Source organism: Gorilla gorilla, chromosome 8 (assembly GCF_029281585.2).
Source record: "Gorilla gorilla gorilla isolate KB3781 chromosome 8, NHGRI_mGorGor1-v2.1_pri, whole genome shotgun sequence".
Taxonomy (NCBI): Eukaryota; Metazoa; Chordata; class Mammalia; order Primates; family Hominidae; genus Gorilla; species Gorilla gorilla.
Window position 1 is genome coordinate 67,288,731 of NC_073232.2, and position 25,631 is coordinate 67,314,361.

Genomic DNA, 25,631 nt, shown 5'->3' on the forward strand with positions numbered 1-25,631 from the left:
AGGGCCCTGCAGATCAGGGCTGGTAAACTTCAGGATGAAGGGGCTCCAATTCCTGCCTCTGTGGACCCTTCATCTCAGGAAGTACTGAGAGCACAGTCTGAGGTTGGAGAGGAGAAAAGAGCTACTTTGCCCACCTGCCCCATTCCCCCAGCCTTCTCAGACGCAGAACCTAGATCAGCTCCTGCCCTTTTCCCAGCCTGACTTCTGGGGTGTGAGCCCAGAGCCTGTGGTTTTGTCCACTTCCAGCTCTGATCCCCAGAAAAGCAGGCGAGTGAACACAGTGACTTAATATCATCAGGGAAAACAGCTGCACAGGAAAAGCGCCTGGGGGTGGTTTCTTAACCAAAACAAGCGTGAGTGGACCCAGACTAAGTCTCAGGGCATTTCCTTGCCTCTGACTTGGATAAAGTGGTCCAGGCTGCATTACTCACAAATGGCTTCCTGATTGCTCAAGACATTGTCACAAGCCACAGGACTTGCCCTGTGACCCTGATGTCGACATGAGATTTTCTAGCTTGATATTCTCCCCACTCATCATGGGTGGCCCCTGTCCCAACCAGGGCTTGTACCTGGCCTTAAAGGAAAAGGAGGTCAGTATTGTCATTCAGTGGTGTTTCTTGGATCTGCCCATGAAGCCAGAGTTTCCTGTGAGGCTTCTGGCCTAAGTCAGCCTGGGGCTCAGGGAGGGCGTACAAGAGGGGCAGTACAGGGACATAGATAAGGGCCCAGGGGAAGTGCTTAGTGGCTCATTCTGCTGGTGGAATCAGGAGAATTTCATTGGGGAATTGCCCAAAGAGGACAAGGCAATGTGAGGAAGGGCATTCCAGAGAGAGGGAACTGCACGTGCAAAGACACAGCTACCTGTGCAAAAACACAGAGGCATAGGAGAGCAGGGGCTGCACAGGCAAGAACAGGAATACACAGGAGCAAGCATGTGCAAAGTCACTGGGGCACACAGGAGCAGGCGCTGTATGTGCATATGGTTGTATAGAGCATCGGCAAGAGATAGGTCAGAGAGGAGGCCATGGATGCTACCATGAAAGAACCTGGAATGTTATGCCAAGGTACTCATTCATCCCTCTGAGGAGCAGCTGAAGACCAGAACAAGTGACTTGATGCTGAGTAAGACAGCTTTGTGTCCATGGACTCTACCTTCTCCCACCAGCTTGGCCATGTGGCTCACCACATCCTGGTGAGTCTTTCTTCTTACTCTGCAGTCCTCCCCTCTCCATAGGGCACAGTCTTCCCTAGGGAGGACTGCCACAGTGATCTCTTGGTGGGCTCTCTCCCTCTACAGCTGCTAAAGTTGATTACATACCAATAGGACACGTGGGGATCTGTGGACATGGGGCACTCGAGGGAGTGTGGAGGGTCAGATGGAGGCCATGGCCATCTGAGCAGGGGAGGGCATTGTTCAAATCCCTCTTTACCAGCTACTGAAAGGGTCACACAGTTCTCAGGCCCAAATAGCCAGACCCAAGCTCAGATGCCTAAGAGGATACACGGAGTGATTATCAGGGGCACAGAGGCAGGTCAGCAAGTTCATCGGGGGCTCAAGCCAGGAGCTGTTACCATGCAGTGATGGGAATAGGGTGGAGAGGCTGGCATCACAGAGCAGCAGGAGCTGTAGACACAGCCCTGGGTTCTGGTGCCCGCCCTGCTGCTCAGTACTGTATGACTTTGGGCAGGTGATTCAACCTTGCTGTGCCTTATTTTCCAGATTTGAAACGCTATATATATAGCACCTGCTTCAGGAGTTTGAGAGTTAAATGAGATATTGAATGTAAAGCACCAGCCTCAGTGCCTGACACATAGTAGGTGCCTAATAAATGATAGCTATTGTTATGATTGCATTCCTTAGGTAATTCATAGCATCTTGAGGGTGGATTCCCCTCCTCACAAAGCCCCAGTATACACCCTTTAAAATTATGCCAGCATCAAACAGAAACATGGCAATTAGCAGAGATTCACTATTCAATTCAGATCTTCCTATGAAGAGCCCTGAGTTAAGTGCTTCCTGCCCTCTTATTCCTGTCACCTTACTAAAGAGGCACAAATAGTATCCCTAACAGGCATCTTCCTGTTGGGAGTCTCCTGAGGAGTTTACATTGCCGGGCTGCTTGCTCCTTCCCAGACACACCTGACTTTCAACACGTAAAACAGTGAGCTCATAAGCGGGTCCCCGTGGGCTGGGCTCTGGGGGGGTCTCGGCTACCTTCTCACCAAAGCGCTCTCCCACCCGGGCTTGGCAGGGAGTGCGGCTCCCAGGCGGCGGCTGAAAGGCGCATTTCTTCCAGCCTCAGCAGAGGATGGCCGGAACCCCAGTACCCTCTCCCGGGCCAGGACCGCGCCCGGCGTCTCTGGCTGGCCCCGCCCCTCTCGGCCCCGCCCCGCCCCCGCGCTCAGCTTGGACAGCCACGCGTGCGCCCAGGCCAGCCGGAGGGACTGCCCCGCCCTGGTCCAGTGATTGATCAGCAGTGATTACTGAGGCTTTAATGGTCCGCTTGGATGGGAATTAATTCTGGGATGGATAAATAATGCATCGAGGTTTATGTAGTCCAAGGCGACCGTCCATCCGGAGCCGGGAGAGGTAGTCGAGGGAGCCTGACGGGTGACGCCAGCGGCCACGGGGCCCCGAGCGAGCAGGACATGAGGGGCGACTGGGCGCGAGGACGAGCAAAAGCAAGTGGATGACAGCATGAACGGCCCTGCGGGGCTGGCCGGACGGCTGCAAGAACATGCTGAGCCCAAAGATCAGGCAGGCCAGGAGGGGTAAGTCCAACTTTCTGGGGTTTCTCTGGGCACCGCATGTGCCTCTTGGCAAACGTGCGCGGACACTTGGCCAGCTGTCACGCCGAGTGTCACATGGGGCGGGCGTTCTGGGACCATTGCCGCTGAATAGTGAGCATCCTCCTGAGGAAGTGCCCTTCCTCGTGAAACTCCTGGGCTGGGTGGGGACGCGACCTGAAGTTGCAAAAGGGCGGTGGCCGGCTTAGTGCCCCAGTGGGTGTGCACACTTCGCCCCACATTCCACATTTTACAGAGGCCCTCGGTCGCTCCAGGTGACCTGGTGGCAACTTTAAGGAAACTTTGCTTCTTTACTAAAAAGGAAATGCCCAAGATTTGCCCTGTGGCCAACACAGAAGCACCCCTTACCAGGGAAGGCAATGCCCTGGCTTCTAGAGACAGCTGCGTGCAAGCGAGGGTCTTCATTCCTGCTGCTTTGCAGACAGTATTTCCTCAAGCAGGCCAGGGGCAGGCAGGCTTTCCTGCCAGAACACTCAGAAAGCTGCAGGGTCTAGGGGCAGGACGGGTGGATGGGGAAGCAGACTCAGACCAGCAAGAGATGGGGGTCAGGAGAGTCCAGGACTGGGCTAGCCAGCCTGTGTCCAGCCAGCGACCCAGCACAGTGACCTGAAGACTTGGCCACTGTATGGGGCTAGAGACAGCATCTCCATGGACAACAACTTCTTAGCCACGGAAAGTGTCATTTTGAATGAGAACATCTGTCTTTTACAAAAATAGAATGTGTCTTTTCAGGTGGCCAGTATCTGGGAGGGCTGAGCTCCTTTTGTAAACAATGAAGTGGAGGATGGGTCTTTGGAGGTGGATGGAGCATTTGCCTGGGAGCTTGGAAACAGTTTGTGTCTCACCAGGTGTTTGCAGCTGGGGGCCTCCAGCCTCCTGTGGATTCACAGGGAACACACCCATCTTATTAGCACACTGCAAGCACTTGGATGATTTTCCTGGATGGGACCGGCCTTCCAGTGTGTTCCACAGATGTCAGGACCCCTCTGTGGGGTGCTTTCGGATGGGCTGAACCCTGTGTACCCCAATGGGCAAAGGAGGAACTTGCATGACTCTGCTGAGGAGGGGGCAAGTCTAGTGATGACCCAAGGGATAGGACAAGCCAGATACCTCTGCGAGAGCTTAGTTCCACCCTCCCACTCCTGTGTAATGAGCTGGCCACTGGCCACATGTGGCTACTAAGCACTTGGCATGTCACTTGTCCAAATTGAGAAAAAGACACACCAAATTTTGATGATTTAGTACAAAAAAAGAATGCACAATATCTCATTAATAATTATTTTACTGAAATGACAATATTTTGGATATATTGGGTTAAATAAAATCTATTATTAAAACTAATTTTACCTGTTTTACATTCTTTTACTATAGCTACTAGAACATTTACAAGTACATATGTGACTCATATTATATTTTTTATATTTCTATTGGACAGTGCTAGTAAGAGACCAGTGCTTCAGCAAAGGGGCTTACAGGCAGCCTGTCTTTGAAATCCAGGATTTCTCATAAATGTTTGTTTTAAGTCAATGGTTCTCAACCAGGAGCAATTTGCCCCCCTAGGTAACATTTGGCATTGTTTGGAGTATTTTTGGTTATTCCAACTGAGGGGTGCTACTGGCATCTAGTGCGTATAGGCCAGCCATACAGCCCTCTTCCAGTCCTCGATGTTCCATGAGCCTTCCACCATGGGGCTTTTGCACATCCTTCTTTCCCCTGAAATGCCTCCCACATTCACATGTGCACACATGCATGCATGTATGTGTGTGCACTTGCATTCATGCATGCAAACATACACACACACCTTAATTCCTATTCACCCTCCAGTTATAGTATAGTTCAAGTGTCGCCAGCCAGGGAAGTCTTCCCACACACTCCAGTCTAGGCTGGATCCTCTGCTCCATCTCTCCTTTTCTTTATGGTATTTACCATAGGTTGCAGTTGTATACTCCTGAGTGTGACTGATTGGTGAATATCTGTCACTTGCATTGCTCCATGAGCTGCGTGAGAGCAGGAACCATTTCTGTTCGGGGGCATCATTATACCCCCAATGCCAGGTACCTGGTGGACACTCAACCTGTGTTTTTTGAGTGAGTGGATGAATAGCTGGATAGAGGAGAAAGCATTTGCCTGGGTGGCTGGAGCACTGTCTCTACCCAAGTTGGCCCGGTACTTAGGAAATTTGGCCTCATCTTTCACTGACTCATATGTTGCAAATATTTTCCCAATTTGTTGCTTGCCCTTTATTTTTATATTAGAGTGGTTTTTTTTTTTCTAGATTTACCTGTTTTTAACTCGTATATATTTTCCTTTTAGAATTTCTTTGTTTGCAATATTTCAAAATAAAATTGTTGATGCTATTAAGGAGGCTCCTTCTTTTAAAGGAAATCATCAGACTGATGGGCAAAGTTATAGGAGCTTTAACCATCTCCTGTAGCAGGAGTGTCAATGTCTCAGGAGCCTTGATGAATGTTCAGAGCCTGGTCAATACTTTGGGGGTGGGGAGAGAAAGCTCTATTAGTATGATGAAGTACCTTCAATGGCCTTATTCTTGTGATTGTCCCACAAGAAAGTAAACCAACATTTATTGTGCACCCATGCTCCAGGCACTTTTGTTGTACCTCATTTAATTCTCATGACTACACTATAATGTGATATCATTGTTACCATTTTGACAGATGTAGAAGAATCATGGTCGCCCAGCCAATAAATGTGGGATCTAAATTTGTCTGTCCAATGCTAAGGCCTCTGCCTTCTCTCTAACCCAACACTATCTGAAGACCACTGCACCTGGCCCTGTACATCTCCATGAGAGCTGTAGATTCTTTCAGTGATAAAATGCAATGATATTTTTAAGAAGGTGCATCTAAACACATGGAGATTAGATCTAGACAACTCATAGAATGTTTGAGGTTGGATTATTGATACCTAGCAGAAAACTAAGCAAATAAAAAAGCAAGGCAATTATGAACTCCACAGAAAACAAAGGTGATTCATGAAAGAAAAATTATTATCATATATAACATAACTCAAGTGGGACTAGCAATTAAACGGTGCTAATAATGGAAATTCTGTTGTTAATCTAACCAAAATTTTAATATAACTAATTGGGAGGGTGGAGTGGGTGCTTATGGATGGTGGGGGAAAGGGTATAAAAGAAACAAAATCTTCATCTTCTATAGTAAGAAGTTAATAGATAACACTTAAATGGAAAAAATCAAGAAGTGGTAATAAATAAATACTATCTGGAAACATAGAAGTAATACCAAAAGAACCAATGACAAATGTTGAAAGTGGCTGCCTCTGTGGGGTGGGGAATGGAAGTAAAGGGATAGGACACTCCTGGGTTTTGCCCCAAGGCTGCAGGACTACTTGAAAAGTGGTTAGGGAATCACAGCCCAGAGGTCAACTGACCTCATACCTGCTCAGACTGGGGGATCCTTCAGAGCCCTGGAAGATTCTGCCCTTCAGGGACACTCATAGGGTTAGCAGGCCTCCTGGGATTGCTTAGTTATGAATGTTGTGGCTCCCAGGATGTGCCCTTGGCGATGCCGTGATGCCCCTGCCCAGGTTTGTCAGGTACCATGATGGCTCCCTATGAGAGCTCTCACCACCTTCATGGCTCTGAGAGTGAAGCAGCTAAGGAACAGTCACCTAATTAGGTGATACAGCATCTGGCTTTGCCTGATTCAGAGAGAAGACAGAGGTCTAGCAGAATGGTCAGTAAGGTATGCTGAGGAAGGGGCGTATTAGAACTGCTCATGGAAGGGTGCATCCAGGCTGTGGGCTGGAGCTTAGCCAGGGACTAGAGGCCTCAGAAGAGCCTGCTCTGGAGAAGGAGGACCAAAGGGAACTCACCCAGCAGTCTCTACTTCCAGGCCAGGCCCTGGCACCGCTGTTTGTAGCTGATACCTTCCATGACAACAGAGGTGCCCAAGCCTGGACATCCTCTGCCACTAGCCAGGTACTCCACCCCATGGAGAGAACCAAGCTGTCTCTTGTCAGTCCATTCTAAAAATTTGCTCAGAAGTGAAATGAAGTTGCAGAGGCCCTCAGATCATCAAAGGGTCCAGGACAAACCCTGGGGAACCTGATTCGAGGAAATAAAAGTTTGCAATTTGGGGATCTTTGAACAAGAGTGGCCTCAAATCACATTGCAGCCTGATTTTTTTTTTGAATACTCTTTTAGGATTTTCATTGTTTATTTCTAAAATTTTTAACATTTTCTTATTGAGGCATAATTTACAGAGTAAAATGCACAAATCTTAAGTGTTCTCTCAGTGACCAGCCTGAAGATCCGGATATAAAGCATTTTCCTTAAGCCCAGAAAGTTTTCTCCTGTGTCTTCCCAGTCACCCTGGCTCTTCTCCCAACCAGAGTGACACTTTTCTGATTTCTAGCACCCTAGAGTGATCTCACCTATTCTTCAATTTTATATAAATGCAATCAAGGATATGACTTTCCACTATTAATACGTTAAAGGCCACAAACAGTCCTTCCACTTTCCTCTTTAAGGAAGGAAGGAAAGTGAGAGAATCTCTGTTGAGTGTTTAGAATATGCCGGATGCAAGCTGGACCTTCCATTACATGCAAATGTCCTATTTTAATCTTTACACCAACTCTGTGAGACAAGGGAGAAAACAGAGGCAGAATAATATAAGTAAAATGCTCAAAACTGCACCACTAATAAGAGCAGAAGCAGCTTAAACACAAGACTCTGAGATCTGAGAAGCCTCCCTCCCAAATCTAGTGCTGCACAGAGGCAGATGGAGGCTGACGTGTCACTGAACAGCTCATGCCCCCAGGGATGCCAGCAATACAAAGCTGTCAGATCCTGTCCAACCCTCACAAGCACCTGTCTCCATGGCAGGTACGCACAATGCTATCACTAGGTGCAGGGGCCAAAGTGAAAGGTGGAGACAGGCCACCCACTCTGTGCTGGCCTGTCCCAGATTTGTTCCCCTGAAAGTCAGCCTGGTCAAGCAGCAGGCTAGTGGGAAAGGGGAGGGGAACTGATGGGACACAGAGCAGTGGGCACCCTGTGGAGTTAGCCCTCACCAGTGGTGCCAGGTGTTGGCCATGGATACAAAGGTGTGTGGTGGGCTAAGATGGGCCTGGCCCCTGCCACCTGGTGATGTTGAGGAATCCCAGATTTGGCTGCTATTTTACTTCAACTCCCATGTTTCTGGGAAAAAAGATTGGCTATTCCAAACGCTGCAGGCTCAGATAGCTTCCCCTCCCTGCTCACATGAGGAGTCAGAACTGATTTAACTCTTCATGCGCTTACCAAGTGCTTAATAATCGCAACAACCACACTAATGACTGTTGAGCTCATGGGACATGCTGTCAAGCAAGCACAGCACATGAAATGACTTTACTTGTGTCCTCCAATGTCCCCACGTGGCAGTCCCTGGGTTAACTCTGGGCATGCCTGGAGAGAGGTGCCCCAGGGTCACTTTTGTTTGCAACATATAAGACCAGGTCAACATTTCTAGGTCCATGGTAGCTGGCTTTGACCTACCTCTTTGAAAGCATGCTTCCTGGTTTGTCCCTCACTTTAGAATGTCACATCCTGTGTGGCTTGGAGCCCTGTTGGAACTTCCTGCCTGAAGTCCTATTGCACCTATCATGTGCAGTCACATGCATCATCTCCCTTCATCCTCAAAAGATTCCCATTGAGAAAAAGACCACTATTGCCCCATTTTTTGGATAAGGAAATTGAGTCCCAGAAAGGATAAAGAACTTGCCAGCCAGGAAGGGTACCCAACCAGGAAGGGGCACTGCTGGGATCAAGAACCCAAAGGCTTCTGAACATATAGTGCGTGCCTTCATATTTACATGCCAGGCTTGGATCCAGGCAGCAAGAGAGGAAAGCTGCCCCAGGTTGTGAAAGCCTCTGTGCTAAGGCCCAGAGGTGGCAACCTGGGGCAAGCGGTGTGCCCCTGTGGTGGCTGCAATGCAGGAAGGCAGTGGGAGGACAAGATGATGTGAGGGAATGAGCCTGTCCCACATCCAGGCAGGGTTTTAGACAATGGAGTGGCGTGCCTGTCTGGAGCCTTAGTCAATGATGCAGGCTGCAGTGGGGGCAGCAGGTGCGCAGGGAGTGGCCCTGAGGGCAGGGAGAGAGGGTAAATGCTAGTGGGAGCAATGGTGTTTCCCGTCTGCCACCTGCAGAGAAGGAGAGGGAGACACAGGGGCCTTTGTTGAAACAGATCTATGGAGAGCTGGGTTCCTCTGCTTCCAGACACTCTTCCCCCAGTGCCAGCTGTGTGCTGGGCAGCAGCTGGCACCTCCCCGCCCTGCAGAGTTTGTAAGTACCAGAGTGTTTCAGCACCACAAGCTGAGAACAAACACTCCCAGCCACCACCCTCCACCCAGCCCTTAGGCCACCAGTCCATCTGTTGCTGCCTGAGGTTCATGCCAGGAGATGAAGGTGGCTGTTTGTACCCAGAAGAGGGGCGCTGCGAACTCAAGCCTCTTCCCCCACCAACCCTCATGTTCTCCTTCTTCCCAGATAACTCCAACCAACTGATGGGAAAACAGAGTTTCTCTTCCCACGGAAGATGTTAGACATCCATAAGTGCCCCCACTTGACCAGTGCTCTTACACACTCAGAACACACAGTGCTGCTAGGTGCTGGGCTGGAGCAGCTCCAAGCTGGCCTTGTAGCCCCAGACAGCTGGAGAACTGGCCATGACCTTATTGTTTGAAGGTGGGGATAAATGATTTATTTGCAAGACAGGCCTGAACTGAGTTAGGCGTGGGCCAGGAGGCCACCTTGGACTCCACTATCCAAGGCAGCAAGGTAGTCAGGACCCTGCCCTGACTCTGCTGAAATCCTCACCTGCCCCAGTGATTACTTAACCAAGGGTAGAGAATATATTGATCTAAGCTAATGGCTCATAGGCAGGCAGAAAATGAAATTTATAATCGACATGGAATTATATTGATTTTACCGATCCCAGGCTCTTGGTGAATGGTCTGCTTATCTGAACAGAGCAGAAACAGCAAGCACCTGGGGTCCTGGGCCATCAGCCCCTGAACAAAGTCCAGAAGAGAGGAGAGAGGCTTCCAAGGGGCACAGCCTATGGGAGCAAGAAGCAGGGCCTACACTGTTCACTCAGCACTTCACTGCTCTCAAAGAAAATTGCCCATTGATTTCATCCTCACCACAGTCTAGGAAGCAGCAGGATCCGTATCTGGCCCCCATTTATAGATAGAAACCTGAGGCTCTAAGAGGCTAAAGGGCCTCGGGACTCAGAATCCTGTGCATCTTCCATGACCTCCCACTGCCTCTCCACACCCACTGCTAAGCTACAGTTTCGCTTTTCCACTCTCCTGCTTGCTGCTTCTCTGATTATGGGCAGAGAATCAGTAATCTCATGCCCTTTAGCTTTTCATGTGTGGAAACAGGCCGTGGGTAGGAGAATCCTGTTGGCAGATTTCTTCCAACCCAAGCGGATCATTTACAGAGGCACAAAGTCTCTTGGATTTGATGAGTTCCCATCCTCTTCAAACTTGAGGATTCCTGCCTCACATTCGCAGACATGAGACACATGTTTATGAAGGAGAGGTGCATGTCCAGCCAGAGGTGTCAGCAAGGTCCCAGGGGCAGCATAAGGGATGGAAGTCAATCATTCTGTGTTGAGAGCCTACCAGAGGGGTCTTCATACCTTAGGAAGTAACTGCACTGACACTGATGCTTCAAAAGTAAGTCAGGATTCACCAGCAGAGTCATGAGTCCAGGGAAAGGGAAAGGCAGACATACAGGGGTGGAGGTGTGGCACAATGGCCCATGCAGGACCTGTCAGCTTGGAGAGACCCAGGTGTGTGGTTTGAGAGGGAGGAAGCTGGGCACCAGCTCACACAGGCCCTCCACATCACAGCCACATCAGACCCATGTCTCTGATGGCTAAGGCTGTAGCGAAAACTGTCTACACCCTGTAAAGGCAGCGCGGTCTCTTCCAAGGAGCCACAGCGAGAGAGACCCCAGAATGGGTTGAAGGCAGAAGTTGGAAGAGGTCCAACAGGCTGCTTTTTCTCAGAGGGTGGGTTTTCATTAGTCTGGCAAGGGCTTAGGGTATGGTCTCTCCTAAGGCAGGAATGTGGGTCCTATGAGAGTCAGGGTGAAAAGCCTGGGAGTGGAGCCATACTTCCTGGTCTGGACTCACCCTCTCACTTTCTGCATCTTCCTGTTCCCCTGCTGGGCATACTCCACCCCTCAGTGAGGCTCACCTCATTCATTCAACCCTCCTCACCTCACCCCGGCTCCCTGCCCCCTCCAGCCAGCCCCACCCCAAGCCCGACTGTCTCACTGCTGCTGCTGCCTTCACACTCCCCTCTCCCTTTATAGATGACAGCAAGATCTGGTGTTGGGACATCTGTCCCCCGTTAGCTCTGCCAGGGCAGGTGTGTGTCTTGTGTCTCCATATGCAGTGGCTCTCACAGGTGGGCATACGGGAGGCCCCATAATCTCAAGAATGGATAAATGAACACCAGATCCGCTTGAATCTAGGGCTGCATCCTGCATGGAAGTAAAGAGCAAACACTTCGGGTGTCTCCCGGCTTCCCACTGCCCTTGCTGAATACCAGCCTCAGCTGAGCCAGGAGGCAGACCCACGAAGCATTGATTAAAATAACTTTCAAGAATGCAATCTTTTATATTGATTGTTAAATCATTAAAGTATTCACTATGAAAAAAAATCCAAACTCTCTAATCTACCTAATCACTACTTAAAAATTAATATTTTCACTCCTGGGGGCAGGAATGGATAGGCTGTGCACCTTATTGGCTCTAGTTCTTCACGCCGAGGTGAGGCTCATTAAGAGGGCCTGGCTCATTCTCTAGACCCCTTAGATGGAGACCTAGGAACAAACAGGTAGCCAATTAGAGCCAGGAAGAATGCAAGTCACAAATTAAGCTGGGTGTAGTAGCTCATGCCTGTAATTCCAGAAGCTGAGGCAGGAGGATTACTTGAGGCCAGGAGGTCGAGACCAGCCTGGGCAATATAGCAAGACCCCATCTTTAAAAATTAGCCAGGCATAGTCATACACACCTGTAATCTCAGCTACTCAGAAGGCTGAGGTGGGAGAATCATCTGAACCTAAGAGTTTGAGCCTGCAGTGAGCTATGATCATGCCACTGCACTCCAGCCTAGATGATACAGCAAGACTCTATCTCAAAAAAAAATAAACAAATAAAAGTATACACATATATATAAACAAGTTTTTAAAAGTAGGAGCACTCAAGAACCATTAGGTAATAAATCATCTGATGCTTGTGCAGAATTCCCAGGACAGTGTGGGACCCGAAAGGAGGTCCTCTTTGCCCTTGGCGGCAAATTGCATTAACTTGATGAAACCATCTCTTTCCGGCCCCTCCAGAGTGCCTCTTCCAATACCCCATCTCTCTCCTCAATCAATCTTTTGGCCTCAATACTTACCCTTTAAGTCAATTCAGCTCTGAGATCCATTTTGCTCTTTTCCCAGCCCGGCTTTAAAATCTCATTGACTTCTATAAATCAGTTGTGTTTTAGCTCTCTTGTCCTGCAGCCACTTCTCCATGCTCTAGGGGCTGCACTCACAGAGCTGCAGATAGGAAACATCCCTGGCCCACGGCAGGGCGCCTCACCCCAGGGAGCATCTCCAGAGCTGAGAGCCCAGCAGCTGCTCAAAGGCACAAGTCTATTCAAAGGCTGCCACAGTCTATTCAAAAGGTCCTGAAAACAATCAATATGTTCAGTGGGGATCTTCAAACCAAAGCAGACCCTGAGATAAGGATTCACATGCAGTAATCTATTAACGAGACCCTCAGAGGACACAGTTGGGGGGTAGGGGGAGGGGGATCCGAAAGCAGGACATGAGCAACGTCCTGTTACCCTTTCAGATGTAACAGGAAAGGGAGGTCTCAGCCTGAGCCCCCTACTGAAGAGTGAAGTACACCCCTATACCTAGCTAGAAATAAGGTTGGTTAGGGGTTTTTAAGCTCCTAAGTTGGGCGAGGGGTGGATGATATAAACTCCTAGGCACTCCCAGTCTTCCCAGTACATGGGCAAAACAGGCTCCAGTAGCCCAAGGCCGGTCTTCCAAAACCTGTCAGCAATCCTGAGAAACCACCACCCACCCCTGGGAAGACTGTTGGAAGGACAGCACAGTTGGGGGTGGGGAGGGGAATAGACACAGGAAAAGGGATTCAAGAGAATTTAGGCAGAGCTCCATCATGATCCATATGATCTCAGAGAGTAATGTCTGAGCTTTGTCAGCTGCCAGGTGCTCTTGTCAGTGCAGGGCTGGGCCCATGAGTGATCCACACACCCTCACTGAGCCCCTGGTTGGCAAGAGAGAGATGGGGTGGAGGAGGCAGGCTGGAGTCCCAGGCTCACCCAAGCAGCTCACCTGCAGAGAGGGACCAGTGTGATCACTCACAGTTCCCTGACGGTGGTCCCATGGGAGGACCACAGATAGGCTTGGTCCAGGCTTCCGCCAGCATCCTGGCCTGTTCGTTGTGAGCTGATCGGTGTTAGTCTCTCCCACTAGATTGGGAGCTCCATGCAGGCAGAGGCTCTGACCTTCTTGCTTGCTGTGGTTCAGAGCCTAGTGTGATGCTTGTCTCAGATAAATACTCATAAGCATGTATCAAATAATGATCCTTTAATTGCTATTTTAGATCTCCTGTAAGGGGATCCAGCTCCACTCCAAAAGAGCTCTTTGATTTAAAACTTTTACTGGTAATTTATATAATAAAAAAATTCATTCCCTTCATGAAATGTACAATATAACAGCTCCGGGCTTCCCTTTAGGAACATTATCACCATTCTAGGGGGGATATGTTCCTTCCAGACCTAACTGTGTACAAACACGAGCACCCGCTGAGAATACATTGCAATGTCTTTTGTTTAGGATTTTTGTTTTTCTTTCCTTTTTATATAAAGTGGTTCCCCATATCCACAGTATCGTGTTTGCAGTTTCAGTTACCCATGGACACCCACAGTCCAGAAATAAACAACTCATAAATTTTAAATTGTATGCTGTTCTGAGTAGCGTGGTGTCCCACTCTATCTTGCCCAGCACATGAATCCTCTCTTTGTCCAGCATCTTCACACTGTCTAAGCTACCTGACTGTGGTCACTTAGTAGCCATCTCAGCTATCAGATGCACTGTCGCTGTATCACAGTGTTTGTCTTCCAGTAACCCTTACTTTACTTAATAATGGCTCCAGAGCACAAAAGTGTGGTGCCAATTTAGTAATTAAACTTTGTCATAGATATGTATGTATAGGAAAAACTTTTACAGGGTTCAGTACTACCTGCAGTTTCAGGCATCCCCAGGGGTCTGGGAACATCCACTGGGGATCTAAGAACATATCCCTGGCTTGAATAAGGGGAGACTACTGTAGTTTTATATTTTGTAAATTGTTCTGCAACTTACTTTCTTCCACTTCTATAATATAATTGAAGTAAATGTTGAGGTAAAGCAGGAAGGAGAAATGGAGCAGTGGGGGAAACGGTTTCTAAAGAGTGGTAAGAGAGGTGTCATTGAAAAAGTAATGTTTCAGTAAAGAGTGAAGGGGCTGAGAGAGGAACCCTAGGGCATCCGGGAGGGCCCAGAGAGCAGAGGGCATATGGCAGGTGTAGAGCCAGGTGCTGGGCACATGTCTGCAGGAACAGCAGGAGACAGTGCGGCCAGGACAACAGAGGATAAAGGAGGCCGAGAGGCCATGTGGCCGGTCCCCAGGACCCTCATAGGCCATAGAGTCAGATCTGACTGTTGCTCTGAGCGAGCTCAGGAACCTGCAGGGTTTTCATAGGGTGCAATGTGATCTAAGTCCCACACTTAAGAACTCTTCCTGGCTGCCCTGTTTTGAAGAGGCTGCAGCAGTAAGTCGGGTGAGAAACAAAGCAGCTGGGAGCAGGGAATATCTGAGGATGGGGTATCCACTGGCTGAGATGGGGGAACCATGGGAGGAGTGGGTTCTGGGGCAGGGAAAGACCAGGAGTTCTGCTTTGGACATGCAGCATTGGCAGGGTCAAGGCCAGGGTTGAGCCACATGAGGGCCTTCTGTGCACGGATGGTGTCCAAACCCATGAGGCAGAGATATAGACAGACATGGGGGCCAAGGACTAGCCCTGCACACTCAGCACTGAGAGGTCAGGAAGATGGGGAGATGGGAGTGACAGCCAGTGAGGGAGGGGAGAAGCGGGGGAGTATAATCTTGGAACCCAGGAGTACAAAGTGGTCCTGGGACAGGGAGGGATCAGCCTCACAATCAAGTGTAGCCAAAGGGCCAAAGAATGGGAGGACTGACTGGACGCTTGGGTTGAACAATGTGAGAGTCATTGCCAACGTGGTAAGAGCAGTTCTGGTGGGACGGATGTTGGGGAAGCCTGACTGAAGCTTAACAGAGAACAGAAGCCAGGTGCAGTGACAGACACCCGTAGCCCCACCACTTGGGAGGCTGAGGATTGCTTGAGCCCAGGAGTTCGAGTCTAGCCTAGGCAATGTAGTGGTGAGACTCTGTCTAAAAGAGAGAGTGAGAGAAAACAAGGCAGGAACTGGAGACAAGGATTGAAGACAGTGAGGTGCTGGATAAAAGAGAAGCTAACCATGTTAGCTTGTATATTTTAATCTCATTCTTTTCAAGTCTTTTCTAATGTGAATATAGCACAGTTTGTCCATTTTCTTACTAACGGGCACTCAGGTTTTTGCATTTTTAGATATCAATGGGCATGCTTGATTGTGACTACCCATGCATTTGTAGTTCTCTCTGCAGGACAGAGGTGAGCAGCACAATTGTTAGATTGCAGAGCATGCATGTTTTGTTGTTGTTGTTGTTGTTTTGGGGTTTTTTTTAGACAGGGTCTTGCTCTATTGTCCAAGCTGGAGTGCAGTGATGCAATCTCGACTCACTGCAACCTCTGCCTCCCAGGCTCAAGGAATCCTCCTACCTCAGCCTCCTGAATAGCTGGGACCACAGGGGCACACCACCATGCCCAGCAAATTTTTGTATTTTTTGTAGATATGAGGTTTCGCCATGTTGCCCAGGATGCACGTTTTTAATTTTAATGAATACAGCCCAATTACTCTCTATATGTGACTTAGGATTGCTCACAGCCTCGCCAACATGTGATATCGCCAAACTTTAAAAAAAAAAGTACCTATCTAAATGGTACACAGTGCGGTATCTTATGGCTGTAGTCTGCATTTCCCCTCTCACTGCTGAAGTTCAGCATACCCATACATGCTGGTAGTTATTTGTATTTCCTCTCCCTCCCATTGCATATTCACTTCTTTAATTTATTCAATTCTGAGAAATGAAGGATCCCTCCTGGATGAGAAAATGGCGTGAAATGGTTCCTCCTCTGCTGGCCCTGTGCCTCGGGGTGACTTAGCGTTGCACAGTCCTTCTGCTCTCCTCTAACGATGAATGAACCTTTGGGTACTTGAATTCCATTTGCCTACACCCAGGGTTTTGACCTCTTGTGTTTGTGTTAATGTGTTTTCATCTCAGGCTTCATTTCTTTTTGAGTCTGCGGGCTCGCAGTCACCCTCCCTCTTAGCCTGGCGCTCCTCCTCTCTGGAGGCTCTGAGCTGAAGCACTTAAGGGCTACTCAGGCTCCATTTGCAGTCTCAGAACTGTAGTGTCCATAGTGAGCAAGACTAGCCAGGGCTTGAATCCCAGCTCTGCCACATAAGAGCAATGTTGTGTGACCTTGAGGAAGCTCTTCTCTCCTCTGAGCCTCAATTTGAACATCTGAGAAATCAGGGTTGCGCTGAGAAATAAGTGAAATTATTCAGGTCACCCACCGGGCCCTAGCTCTGGCAGTCACAGGCTCTTGTGAACGTCCATCCCTTCCACTGCCCACCCACCCCAGCCCTACCCTGCCCATGCGCTGAATTTCTTCTTTCTCTCATCTCACCCCAAGAGGAAGCAATACCCCCATGACCACCTCCAGAGTCCCCAGCACGGCCAGGCCAGAGTCATGGAGCAAGCGCCAAGTTTACCATCCTCAGTGACTGGGAAGGCGTGCAGCCCACGTCCTCCCTCACAGGCCAGATGGCCCGGCTCAGCGCGACCTGTAGTCTGGACCAGGCCACTCAAGGGTTTATGGGCACCCTGACACAGATGCAGCTCAGGGCCGCAGCAATATAGAGGCATGGGATGGGGACATTGTCAGAATGAGCACAAGGAGGGCTATGGGGAACAGGTAGACTCTCTAATCCCAGCAGGTAGGGCCTCAGCTGGTGGGGCACTTCAGAGCAGAGGAAGGCCTCATTCTTGCTACAGGGCACCTCCTTGCCCCCACCACAACCAAGGAGAGTGTCTTGCCATCTCATGCTGACCTCTGACCACCTGAGCTCAGGCTCCACATCCTGTCACCTTCCAGGAAGCTCTCTCTTGACTCATCACCCTACCTGACCCTCACCCACAGCCTCCACCTCTGCCAGTCCAAATGCACTTAAACCGGCTCAGGTCCCTCCCGTTCTAGCAAGGGGCACCCTGCCCCTCCATACCACTCTCCCCTCTTCTCTCCTGCTTGCAGGGAACATTCCTGAAAGAGTTCTCTAGGCTTCTTTGCTGTACTCCCCCTCCTGTCACCCCTACCCTCTCTCTGCAAAGTGGCCCTTGTGTACCCTCACCCCTCCACCCATGACACTGCGACCTTAACTCTCTTCCCTTGGCGTGGTTTACCTGCTTTTGAAAATTTTGTTTATAATTGACACATAATAATTGTACATGCCCGTGGGGTGCAGTGTGGAGGGAGCTACACACAGGAAAATCCTGTGCTGTGGAAGGGTAGCGATTGCCAGGCTGGGGCTGGATTTTCCTCTGTGTGTAGTAAATACCATAACTACTTCTGTGAAAAGAGTAAGATTTTTTAGAACTGTGTGTAGGAAGATCTGTGTGTAGCTCCCTTAGTAGCTGCATATCTATTTTGGAGAATCTTGTGGAAAGCAGGAGCTAAGAGTCAGGAAGTAGCCCAGGCAAGGGATGGTTATATACAAATCAGTTCAGTAAAGGGGAGATGAAAAGAAGGCAGAATGCACAGAGAGAATCTTCAGATTTGGAAACTAAGGGACTGCAGGGCTTGACGGGGAGGGATTTGTCTGAACAAGTCCAAGCTGTTAAGTCTGCTTGGTCATGGAGCCCTGGATGAGAATGGGGAGGAGAAGTGGGTTGGGGAGCGACATGTTGAATTTGGACATAGGCCCAGATAACCATGAGACATTTCTCTGGAGTGTCCTGCAGATGGTTTGACACATGAGTCTGAAGCTCCTGAGTAAGATCCGGGCAGAAATAACGCCCTGGGATTCATAATGAAATAGAGACAGCTGGGACAACCCTGGGCAACAGCAGGATTTGGGAGGATGGAGGAAGTTGAAGCCAGAAGCAGGCTGGGGAAGCAGAAAGAAACTTGGGCAAAAACGCTGGTATTTGGGCTCTGCAGAGGGGAAGGAAGGAAGAGCTTCCAGAAGTAGAGGGTGATTAACAGTGTCTGAGCCACCACAGGGCATCGGAGGATGAGACCCTGAGATCCAATTCAGGTTGGATTTGGTCAGAGCAATATCAGGAGAGGCCAAAATCTCTAAATGCAAGGAGTTGGTGGGGACTGGGGGGTGAGGAAGGAGAGGCGGGTATGTGGGCCACCCTTTCAAGATGTGCCTGTCAGCAAGAGTAGGTGACAGCGGCCCCTCGGCACACGCAGTCATGTGAGCCAAAAGATTGCAAGTGCCAGGCTAGCTTCTTCCTCCCAAGCCTGAGCCCCACCTCCCCTGAGGTCATCCCACACTCTAGTATCCTTCGAGGCCTGGCCTGGGGCCTCCCTCCGCGGGGTGGAGGGACCTCAGCAGAGGTCTATAGCAGAAGGGTCGGCACCTCAGGGTCAGCATCCACAGCCTTTGCCTGCCCCACAAGGCCTGTGCTCTTTCATCCCTCCGTGGTCGTTGTGATTTACTTCCCCTGCCAGACTGCGGGACCCCACAGGGAACACCATCAAGTCAATTGGGCTCTGTACCTGGAGGAGCTCCATAGATTTGGAATAAATGGATGAGTGAATGGATGGTCCTGCGTGTGCATGGAAGAGCCACCTTTGGGAAGGGTGGAGGGTGAAGGGCACCTTCCTCCTCTCTGGGTCCTGAGCTTGCCTGGGCCTGCTCCTGGGGACCCTCCAGAAACTCCGATCTGTTCTGGAGACTTAGAATGCCAGAGCTGTTTGACTTGAGGCCTGGTTTAAATATCAACAGGACCAAATAAATTGATTAAAGGAAGTGCTGAAGACCGGAACAGCAGTTATTAATAAATCATAGCAATGATTATTTTCCTTTCAAGAAGCTCCATCAGCCTAATATGTGTGTGATTGATCAGCTGGGGAGAATCCTAGGCTGGTTTGGCAGCTTCAGTAGCATCTGCAGGAAGTGCTTCCTTGTCAGAGGGACTGGAGCCAGCCTTTCCTATCCTGCAGGGTGGGGCAGGTGGGACCCTCGGGGATGCCTACATCTACTGAAGTAGAGACCACCCAGAGCTTCCTGCCTACCAGCTCCCTTGCCCCAGTGAACACGGCCCCCCATACCTGCTCCCTCCTTACATGAAGCTCTCAGGAAGCCTGATGCCTGGGCCTTGGGCATCAGGGCACAGAATGTGCCCACCTTCTTTGTCTTGCCACATTGACTACAGGCCAGTCCCGCAGTCAGCCACGTATTGATTGCACAAGATCCTGCTCTCAGCCAGGCTCAGCGTCCATGGTCCTATGCACAGGGAGCTCACCCTTCTTGGGGCAGGCATGCCTGGACAGAGAGCACCTCACAGACATTGTCCACCGCTGGGACAGAGGGTGCAGCAGTGCTCGGAGGAGCTGGACTGTGCTGATGAGTCACCGAGTTTTTGTTGAGCTCCTAATGTGCACCAGCCCTGCACAGGATGCTATGGGGGATGTGGAAAGAAGAGCAAGTGCATTTAATGAGCCAGCTTCAGGCCCTGTTGTAATAGAAGACAAGAGACAGAATCAGGGATGTAGCTCTAGAACATTCCATGACTTCAATCCCCACTAAAGACCCCAAAGAGTACTCTGCAAACATCTGTGGAAGGACAAAATGTTCTCCATAGCCCTTGAAGATTCTCTGATAAGAGATAAAGGAGAATTCAAGAATAGACAGTGGAGACCTAAGCCAACCCACCAGCTCCAGAGACTCCTCACTGCCAGGGGAAAGAACATCTGTCAAGTCTCATGGTAGGAATCTCACTTGATTAAACAAAAAAAGCCCAGGCACTGGTGACCTAATTTGACTAACAATTCTCAACCCATTAAAGGAATTTTAGAGATGAGCAAGTTGAGACCCAGATAAGAAAACTCAGTAATCAAAGAGGCACACCTCTCCCTGTCCTCCTTAGTCCCCTGCCAGACTCCTCTCGAGCCCAGGGGTCCTGATAACCCTTGTCAGCTCCACCTCCCAGGGCCTGATGCAGCCCCAACCCTGGAAAGGGACTGGTGAGTGCTGCTGAATCCAGCCCTGCTCAACCCCTCGCTGGCTTGAGATGGAGAAGGTGAGGCAACAGCCCTGGAGCAGAAAGGCCCCTTCTGATGCTGTTGGGTCTCTTCTGGCACAACCCCACCTGTTTTATCAGAGGCTCAGCTCACCCTCATCTGGGCAGGGTGGTTTCTTCCAAGTCTGTGTCCTCCACACAGGGCTGCTGAGGTTGCAGAGCAGCCAGGGCTGTGCAGCACAGATGCGGGATGGGGTGCTACAGGTGTCTGGAAATACAGGTGTCTGGAAATTCCAGGCTGTAGGAAGACTTGCAGGGAAGGGCTGGGGCTCCCATGGAGAGGGAAAGGGGGCCCAGTAGCTCTGGGTCTCCAGGACTCCAGGATTGTATGCCACTGAGTTTGACTCAGTGCTCCTCCTGCTGTGGGCAATCAGCTAAATGGGCAAAGGGAGCAAGCGGACGTCTCATACAATTGGTAGAAGCCCGTGCAGAGATGTTCCAGCTGATTAATCACCCAAAATCAGAACAGCTAAGACAATAACTACGTGCCATTTTATACCTACTAAATTATGGAGTAGGAATGCTCAAATTATACTATTTTATGTTGGTAGTGATGGGGAAAGTGGCACATTGGCATAATTGTTTGGTGTAATACAGCCAAACGCCATCTCTAGAAGGCAGTGTATAGTGGCATTTAAAGGCAGGGGCCAGAGAGTGGTCCATTCTCTGCCCTGTGACCTCACTGCTGGGAGCCCAGCTTTAGGAAACAAATTCTGCATGGAGACATCCACTGCGCCATCTCCATTATCCTAATCCTCATCACCATAGTAACCCATTACTAGGCACCCGTACGTCTAAGCACTCTGCAGTTATGCTGTCTCCCCTCTGCCAGCTTGCCCTGCTGGGTGAGGTGTTGTTATCTCATATGGGCCCAGTTTTCTGACTGGCAAACTGAGGCACAGAGAGTTCACAGAGCTGGCAGTGATGCAAACTCAAACCTTAGTCCAAAGCCTGTATTTCTTCAGTTGGGTCCCAACGTCTTTTTAATTAAATAACTCACATTGAGAAGAGTGCCAATACCCATCAATGTGAGAATCTAAAAGCAATGTATGGTGTGTCCATTTGCAGGGATAATAACCAGCCATAGAAATAAAGGAGGGAAGCACACTCTAAATCCACATGAACAAGTGTGGGGACCAACCCCACAGAGAGGAGGGAAAAAAAGTGCCGATCATTCTGAAACACAGATAAGGTGAAGCTCAAGCCCAGTTTCAGGGCGCTGTTGGGCTTCAGAGAGGGCTGTTTTCCTTGAAAGTCGTGGGCCATGTGATCCACACTCAGCTCCCTGATTTGCCTTCCCGTTAGTCTCTGGAAAAAACCCACTGTCCTGAGGAATCACCAATCCAGCTTCAGTGTGCAGGGGCAAGCATGCAAACAACCCACTTCCTCCCTGGGCCAAAACACAGCCAAGGCAAGGCTAGAGCATTCAACCCCAACCTCTCCAGCAGCAGAGGGACAGCAACAGAGAATCAAGGTGGAGTGGGTGAGGACCTAGACAGTCTGACACAAGGGTGGCTAGTGGTACCCATAGATCTATCACAGCTACTTGGGTGCCAGAGAGAAGAGATGAGGCCTCCTGTGAATGCTGCTGTTGTCCATGAGCAGGGGCCTGTCTGGAGGGGACAACCCCTTCCAGAGCAGGGGCCTGTGTAAAAGTGATAGATTCAGTATTATACCCCAGGCCATATGACAGTTGAGGTGAAGGTGTGAACATCAGTGTTGGGGTGATTGGACCCAACACCAGGCTCTGGGAGCGATGAAGTCCAGCAGAGTCAAAGGAATGAGAAAAGACAAGTTAAGAGAGAAAGTGGGATCAGGGGGCCAATGTTAGTACGGAGGCCGTGAAGACCCGGAGCTCTGGGAGCCCACATCATTTATTGGTGATCAAACAAAAAAACAGGTGGTGAGGATGTGGAGGTTGAAAGGAAGCAGTGTATCAAGCAAATGTGCTAAAGCTGTGATGGTTTAGCATTTTCTTTGAAACATATGGCTACTTGAGATAATGGGAGTGCTAGAAGCAAGGAGCCAGCAAGTCTAGACACATTGCAAAGTCCACGAGGGGTTTTAGACCCTGGACCCTGGACATGTTCCAAGCCCTGCCTCAGCTTCTCTCTCAACACTCAGCTTTTCTCCCAACACACCAAGCTGTAATGTGTCCTCAGACAGTGCCTGAGTGCTATGTAATTTTTTTTTTTTTTTGAGACTGAATCTTGCTCTGTTGCCCAGGCTGGAGTGCAGTGGCGCAATCTCAGCTCACTGCAAGCTCCGCCTCCCGGATTCAGGCCATTCTTCTGCCTCAGCCTCCCGAGTAGCTGGGACTACAGGTTCCTGCAACCATGCCCGGCTAATTTTTTGTATTTTTAGTAGAGACAGGGTTTCACCGTGTTAGCCAAGACGGTCTCAATCTCCTGACCTCCCAAAGTGCTGGGATTACAGGCGTGAGCCACCGCGCCCAGCCAGTACTATGTAATATTTAATGTCATGTTAAGATACAAAAAATACCTAACAATAAGGGTGACCCTAAGTATCCAGTGATATTTGACCACCATGACTTACGTCTATTCCTTGCCCCCCACAATAACGAGGACACGCATGTAGAAGTGGGTAAGACATCATCTCCTCCAGTCCCCACCCTTCAGTCCAGAGTGGCAGAAAGACAACCACAGAGATAATCACCAGCCATGGGCCACCTGTCCTGGTAGGGGAGGGAATGACTATTTGGAGGAGATTCAGAAGGAAGGCTCCATGGAGGAAGTGTCCTTTGAGTTGGCTCTTGAAGGATATATAGGAGCTCACCATGCAGCTAATGCCAGGGTATGGATGGAAGAGGGATGGAAGAAAAGTCTGCTAGTGGGACCGCATGGGCAGAAGTAGGCCAGGCTTAGAGAACTGCAGTCACTAGTGTAGTGGGAAGAGCTTACACCCACACACACAGAATCACAGATACAGTGCAAGAATTGTAGGTCACAGGCACTGTGCTTTCCAATCACAAGTTAGGATCCATGGCCTAAGAATTACAGGTGTGATTACATTTGAACTCAGAATTATTTCTCCAGAGTTCAAGATGGCCCCTCCTAGTGATCACTGTGGCAATGGCCTTAATACTGGCCAGAGAGAGGAGAGGAGCTTCCCTGGGGACAGAGGAGAATGAAGGAGGGGGACAGAAGGGGAAGGAGTAGGGGCAGAGGGGACAAGAATTCAGTCATCCCTGTGAAGGGCAGCACCAACCTCGGTGGGGTGTGGCTCAGCACCATCAACCAGAATAAGGACCTTCAGGGCTCACGGGCACTCAGAGGCTCTGGGGTAGGAGTGCTGGCCCCTCTGCCCTGCCAGGAAGCCACCAACAAGCCACAGCAAACAGCTGAAGAAGAAGCCCCACTGTGGGATGGTCCCAGGGAACAAATACAAAGGCTTTGGGGGCTCGGATGCCTCCAGAGTAGAGGGGCTAAGCAGAAACCAGATCTGGGTGGGGCCAGTTCCTTCTGGACCTGAGCAACAGGAACCCTGCTAGACTGTGAGCTCCAGGAGGATCCAGATGTTTATCTGTTTTTTATTTCACTACTTTGTCCCCTGGAAAACTGGAACGGTTCTATGCACATAGTAAGAAATCAATAAGCAATGGCTGAATGAATAAATGAATCATTGAACAAATGAACGGGTGGATGGATGAATCCGTGGATGAACAGATGGATGCATGGATGGATGCATGGATGGATACATGGATGCATGGATGAACAAATGTGGAGGAATGAAGAACCTAGGATCCCAGAGACAGAGCAGAAACTAACCAGGTGGGCAGGCTGTACCCCTACCCCAGGGGGATCACTGCAGGCTGCAGCACAGATGCTCCAACCCATGCCCCTTCAATGCCAAGGGGAAGTAGGCCCAGCTGCTCACATCCTGCTGGCCTGGGCTCCCATGCCTCAGTCACGAGGCAGCTGGGACACCAGGATGGGGGCAGGACTGATAGCAGGCACGCTGCCTTCATTCTCACTCTGTGTGTCCTTGGCTTTCAGCCCGCTCCAAAAGCCTAGTGATGGGGGAGCAGAGCCGGAGCCCTGGGCGGACGCCGTGCCCTCACAGGCTGGGCCCCGTGCTGAAGGCGGGCTGGCTGAAGAAGCAGAGGAGCATCATGAAGAACTGGCAGCAGCGCTGGTTTGTGCTGCGTGGGGATCAGCTTTTCTACTACAAGGACAAAGATGAGATCAAGCCCCAGGTGAGAAGTGCATGTCCGGTGTGCCGTGGGCATCATGGCAGGCTCCACAAGAGGGAAGACCATGCCCAGGAGAAGGGAGGAAGGCACAGAGCCACTGACTCCATCACAGTGATGTTTTGCCAGGATTTCCAAAGTAATTTTCATTCTTATCCCCCATGTTCCTGGTATCACAGCCTGTTTTACTGGAGCATGTCCACAACTTCTGCAATGAAAATGTTTCCTTAAAATGTTGATAGAGAATGTCCCTGCCCAACTTAAGAAAACAACTCTTCCATGTTCTTTTTGGCCCCTTCATGCTTCCGAGAAGGACATACATGCACACATTTCATTACTTCTATCTTGCAGGAAAATGGGTCACCAGACACATCTAGCCTCAAACTGAAACCTGGCTCACTCTGAAGCCCTTGTGCCCATCCCACATAGGGTTTCTGTGTCCAGCACTGTGAGACTCACATTTTAAGAAGGTGCTTTAAATATCTGCCTTTCATCCAAATTGCACTAAGTTTACTCCCTCAGAGCAGCTAGTAGCCTCGCCCATCGCAGTATAGCCTCGTCACAGCGGCCCATGCAAACGTCATAATGAGGTACTCTGTGTGCTGCCATCCAAGACACCTGGGCCAGAAGCACTTGGGCAATCCAGTCCCTGTGATGGGTTTCAGAGAGAGAAAGGGTATCTCTTGGGGAAAAAACAGGAAGGGACCTTAAAGGACTTGTCCGAAAAGGTGCTTCTAGTCATGGGTCCAAGTCAGAGAGGGCAGATCCCCTGTTTGGGGTCACAGGTCACGGAATCTTGCTGGGAAGGGACCTGGTTCACATCCCAGCCATCCCCACAGCTTGGGGGCAGAGAGGGGACTCTGGGATGGGCAAGGGGTGAAGGGAGAGCTGGGCATGAGAAAATGTCCCTTTCCTCTTTCAGTTCTTCTAAGCATGTCAAGGATGAAGTGTCAACCCTGTGAGCCTACTTTTGACACTTCTCAAATACTTGGATCCTCCTTTTAAGCAAAATATGGGGGCACAGGGGTGAAAAGGGAACAGGCCTCATCTTACTTAGAGCCTTCAGTGCAACAGGAA

At 49.9% G+C, this 25,631-nt stretch overlaps 1 protein-coding gene across 15 annotated transcripts in view; it reads left to right on the plus strand.

The window, feature by feature from the left end:
- Positions 1-25,631, plus strand: part of ARHGAP22 (Rho GTPase activating protein 22) — a 225,972-nt gene that overhangs the window by 48,429 nt on the left and 151,912 nt on the right. For 11 of the 15 annotated variants that reach the window (XR_010135214.1, XM_031015629.3, XM_004049379.5 and 8 more), the window contains exon 3: positions 24,361-24,560. Coding sequence is in view for 13 of the 15 variants with exons in the window: in XM_031015629.3 (XP_030871489.1) it covers positions 24,361-24,560 (200 nt within the window). In the remaining 2 variants the exon portion in view is untranslated. Of the gene's footprint in view, positions 1-2,376; positions 2,773-24,360; positions 24,561-25,631 lie in introns of those variants that run through there. The other 4 variants (XM_004049380.4, XM_019035138.4, XM_004049378.4 and 1 more) reach the window with 3 other exon arrangements.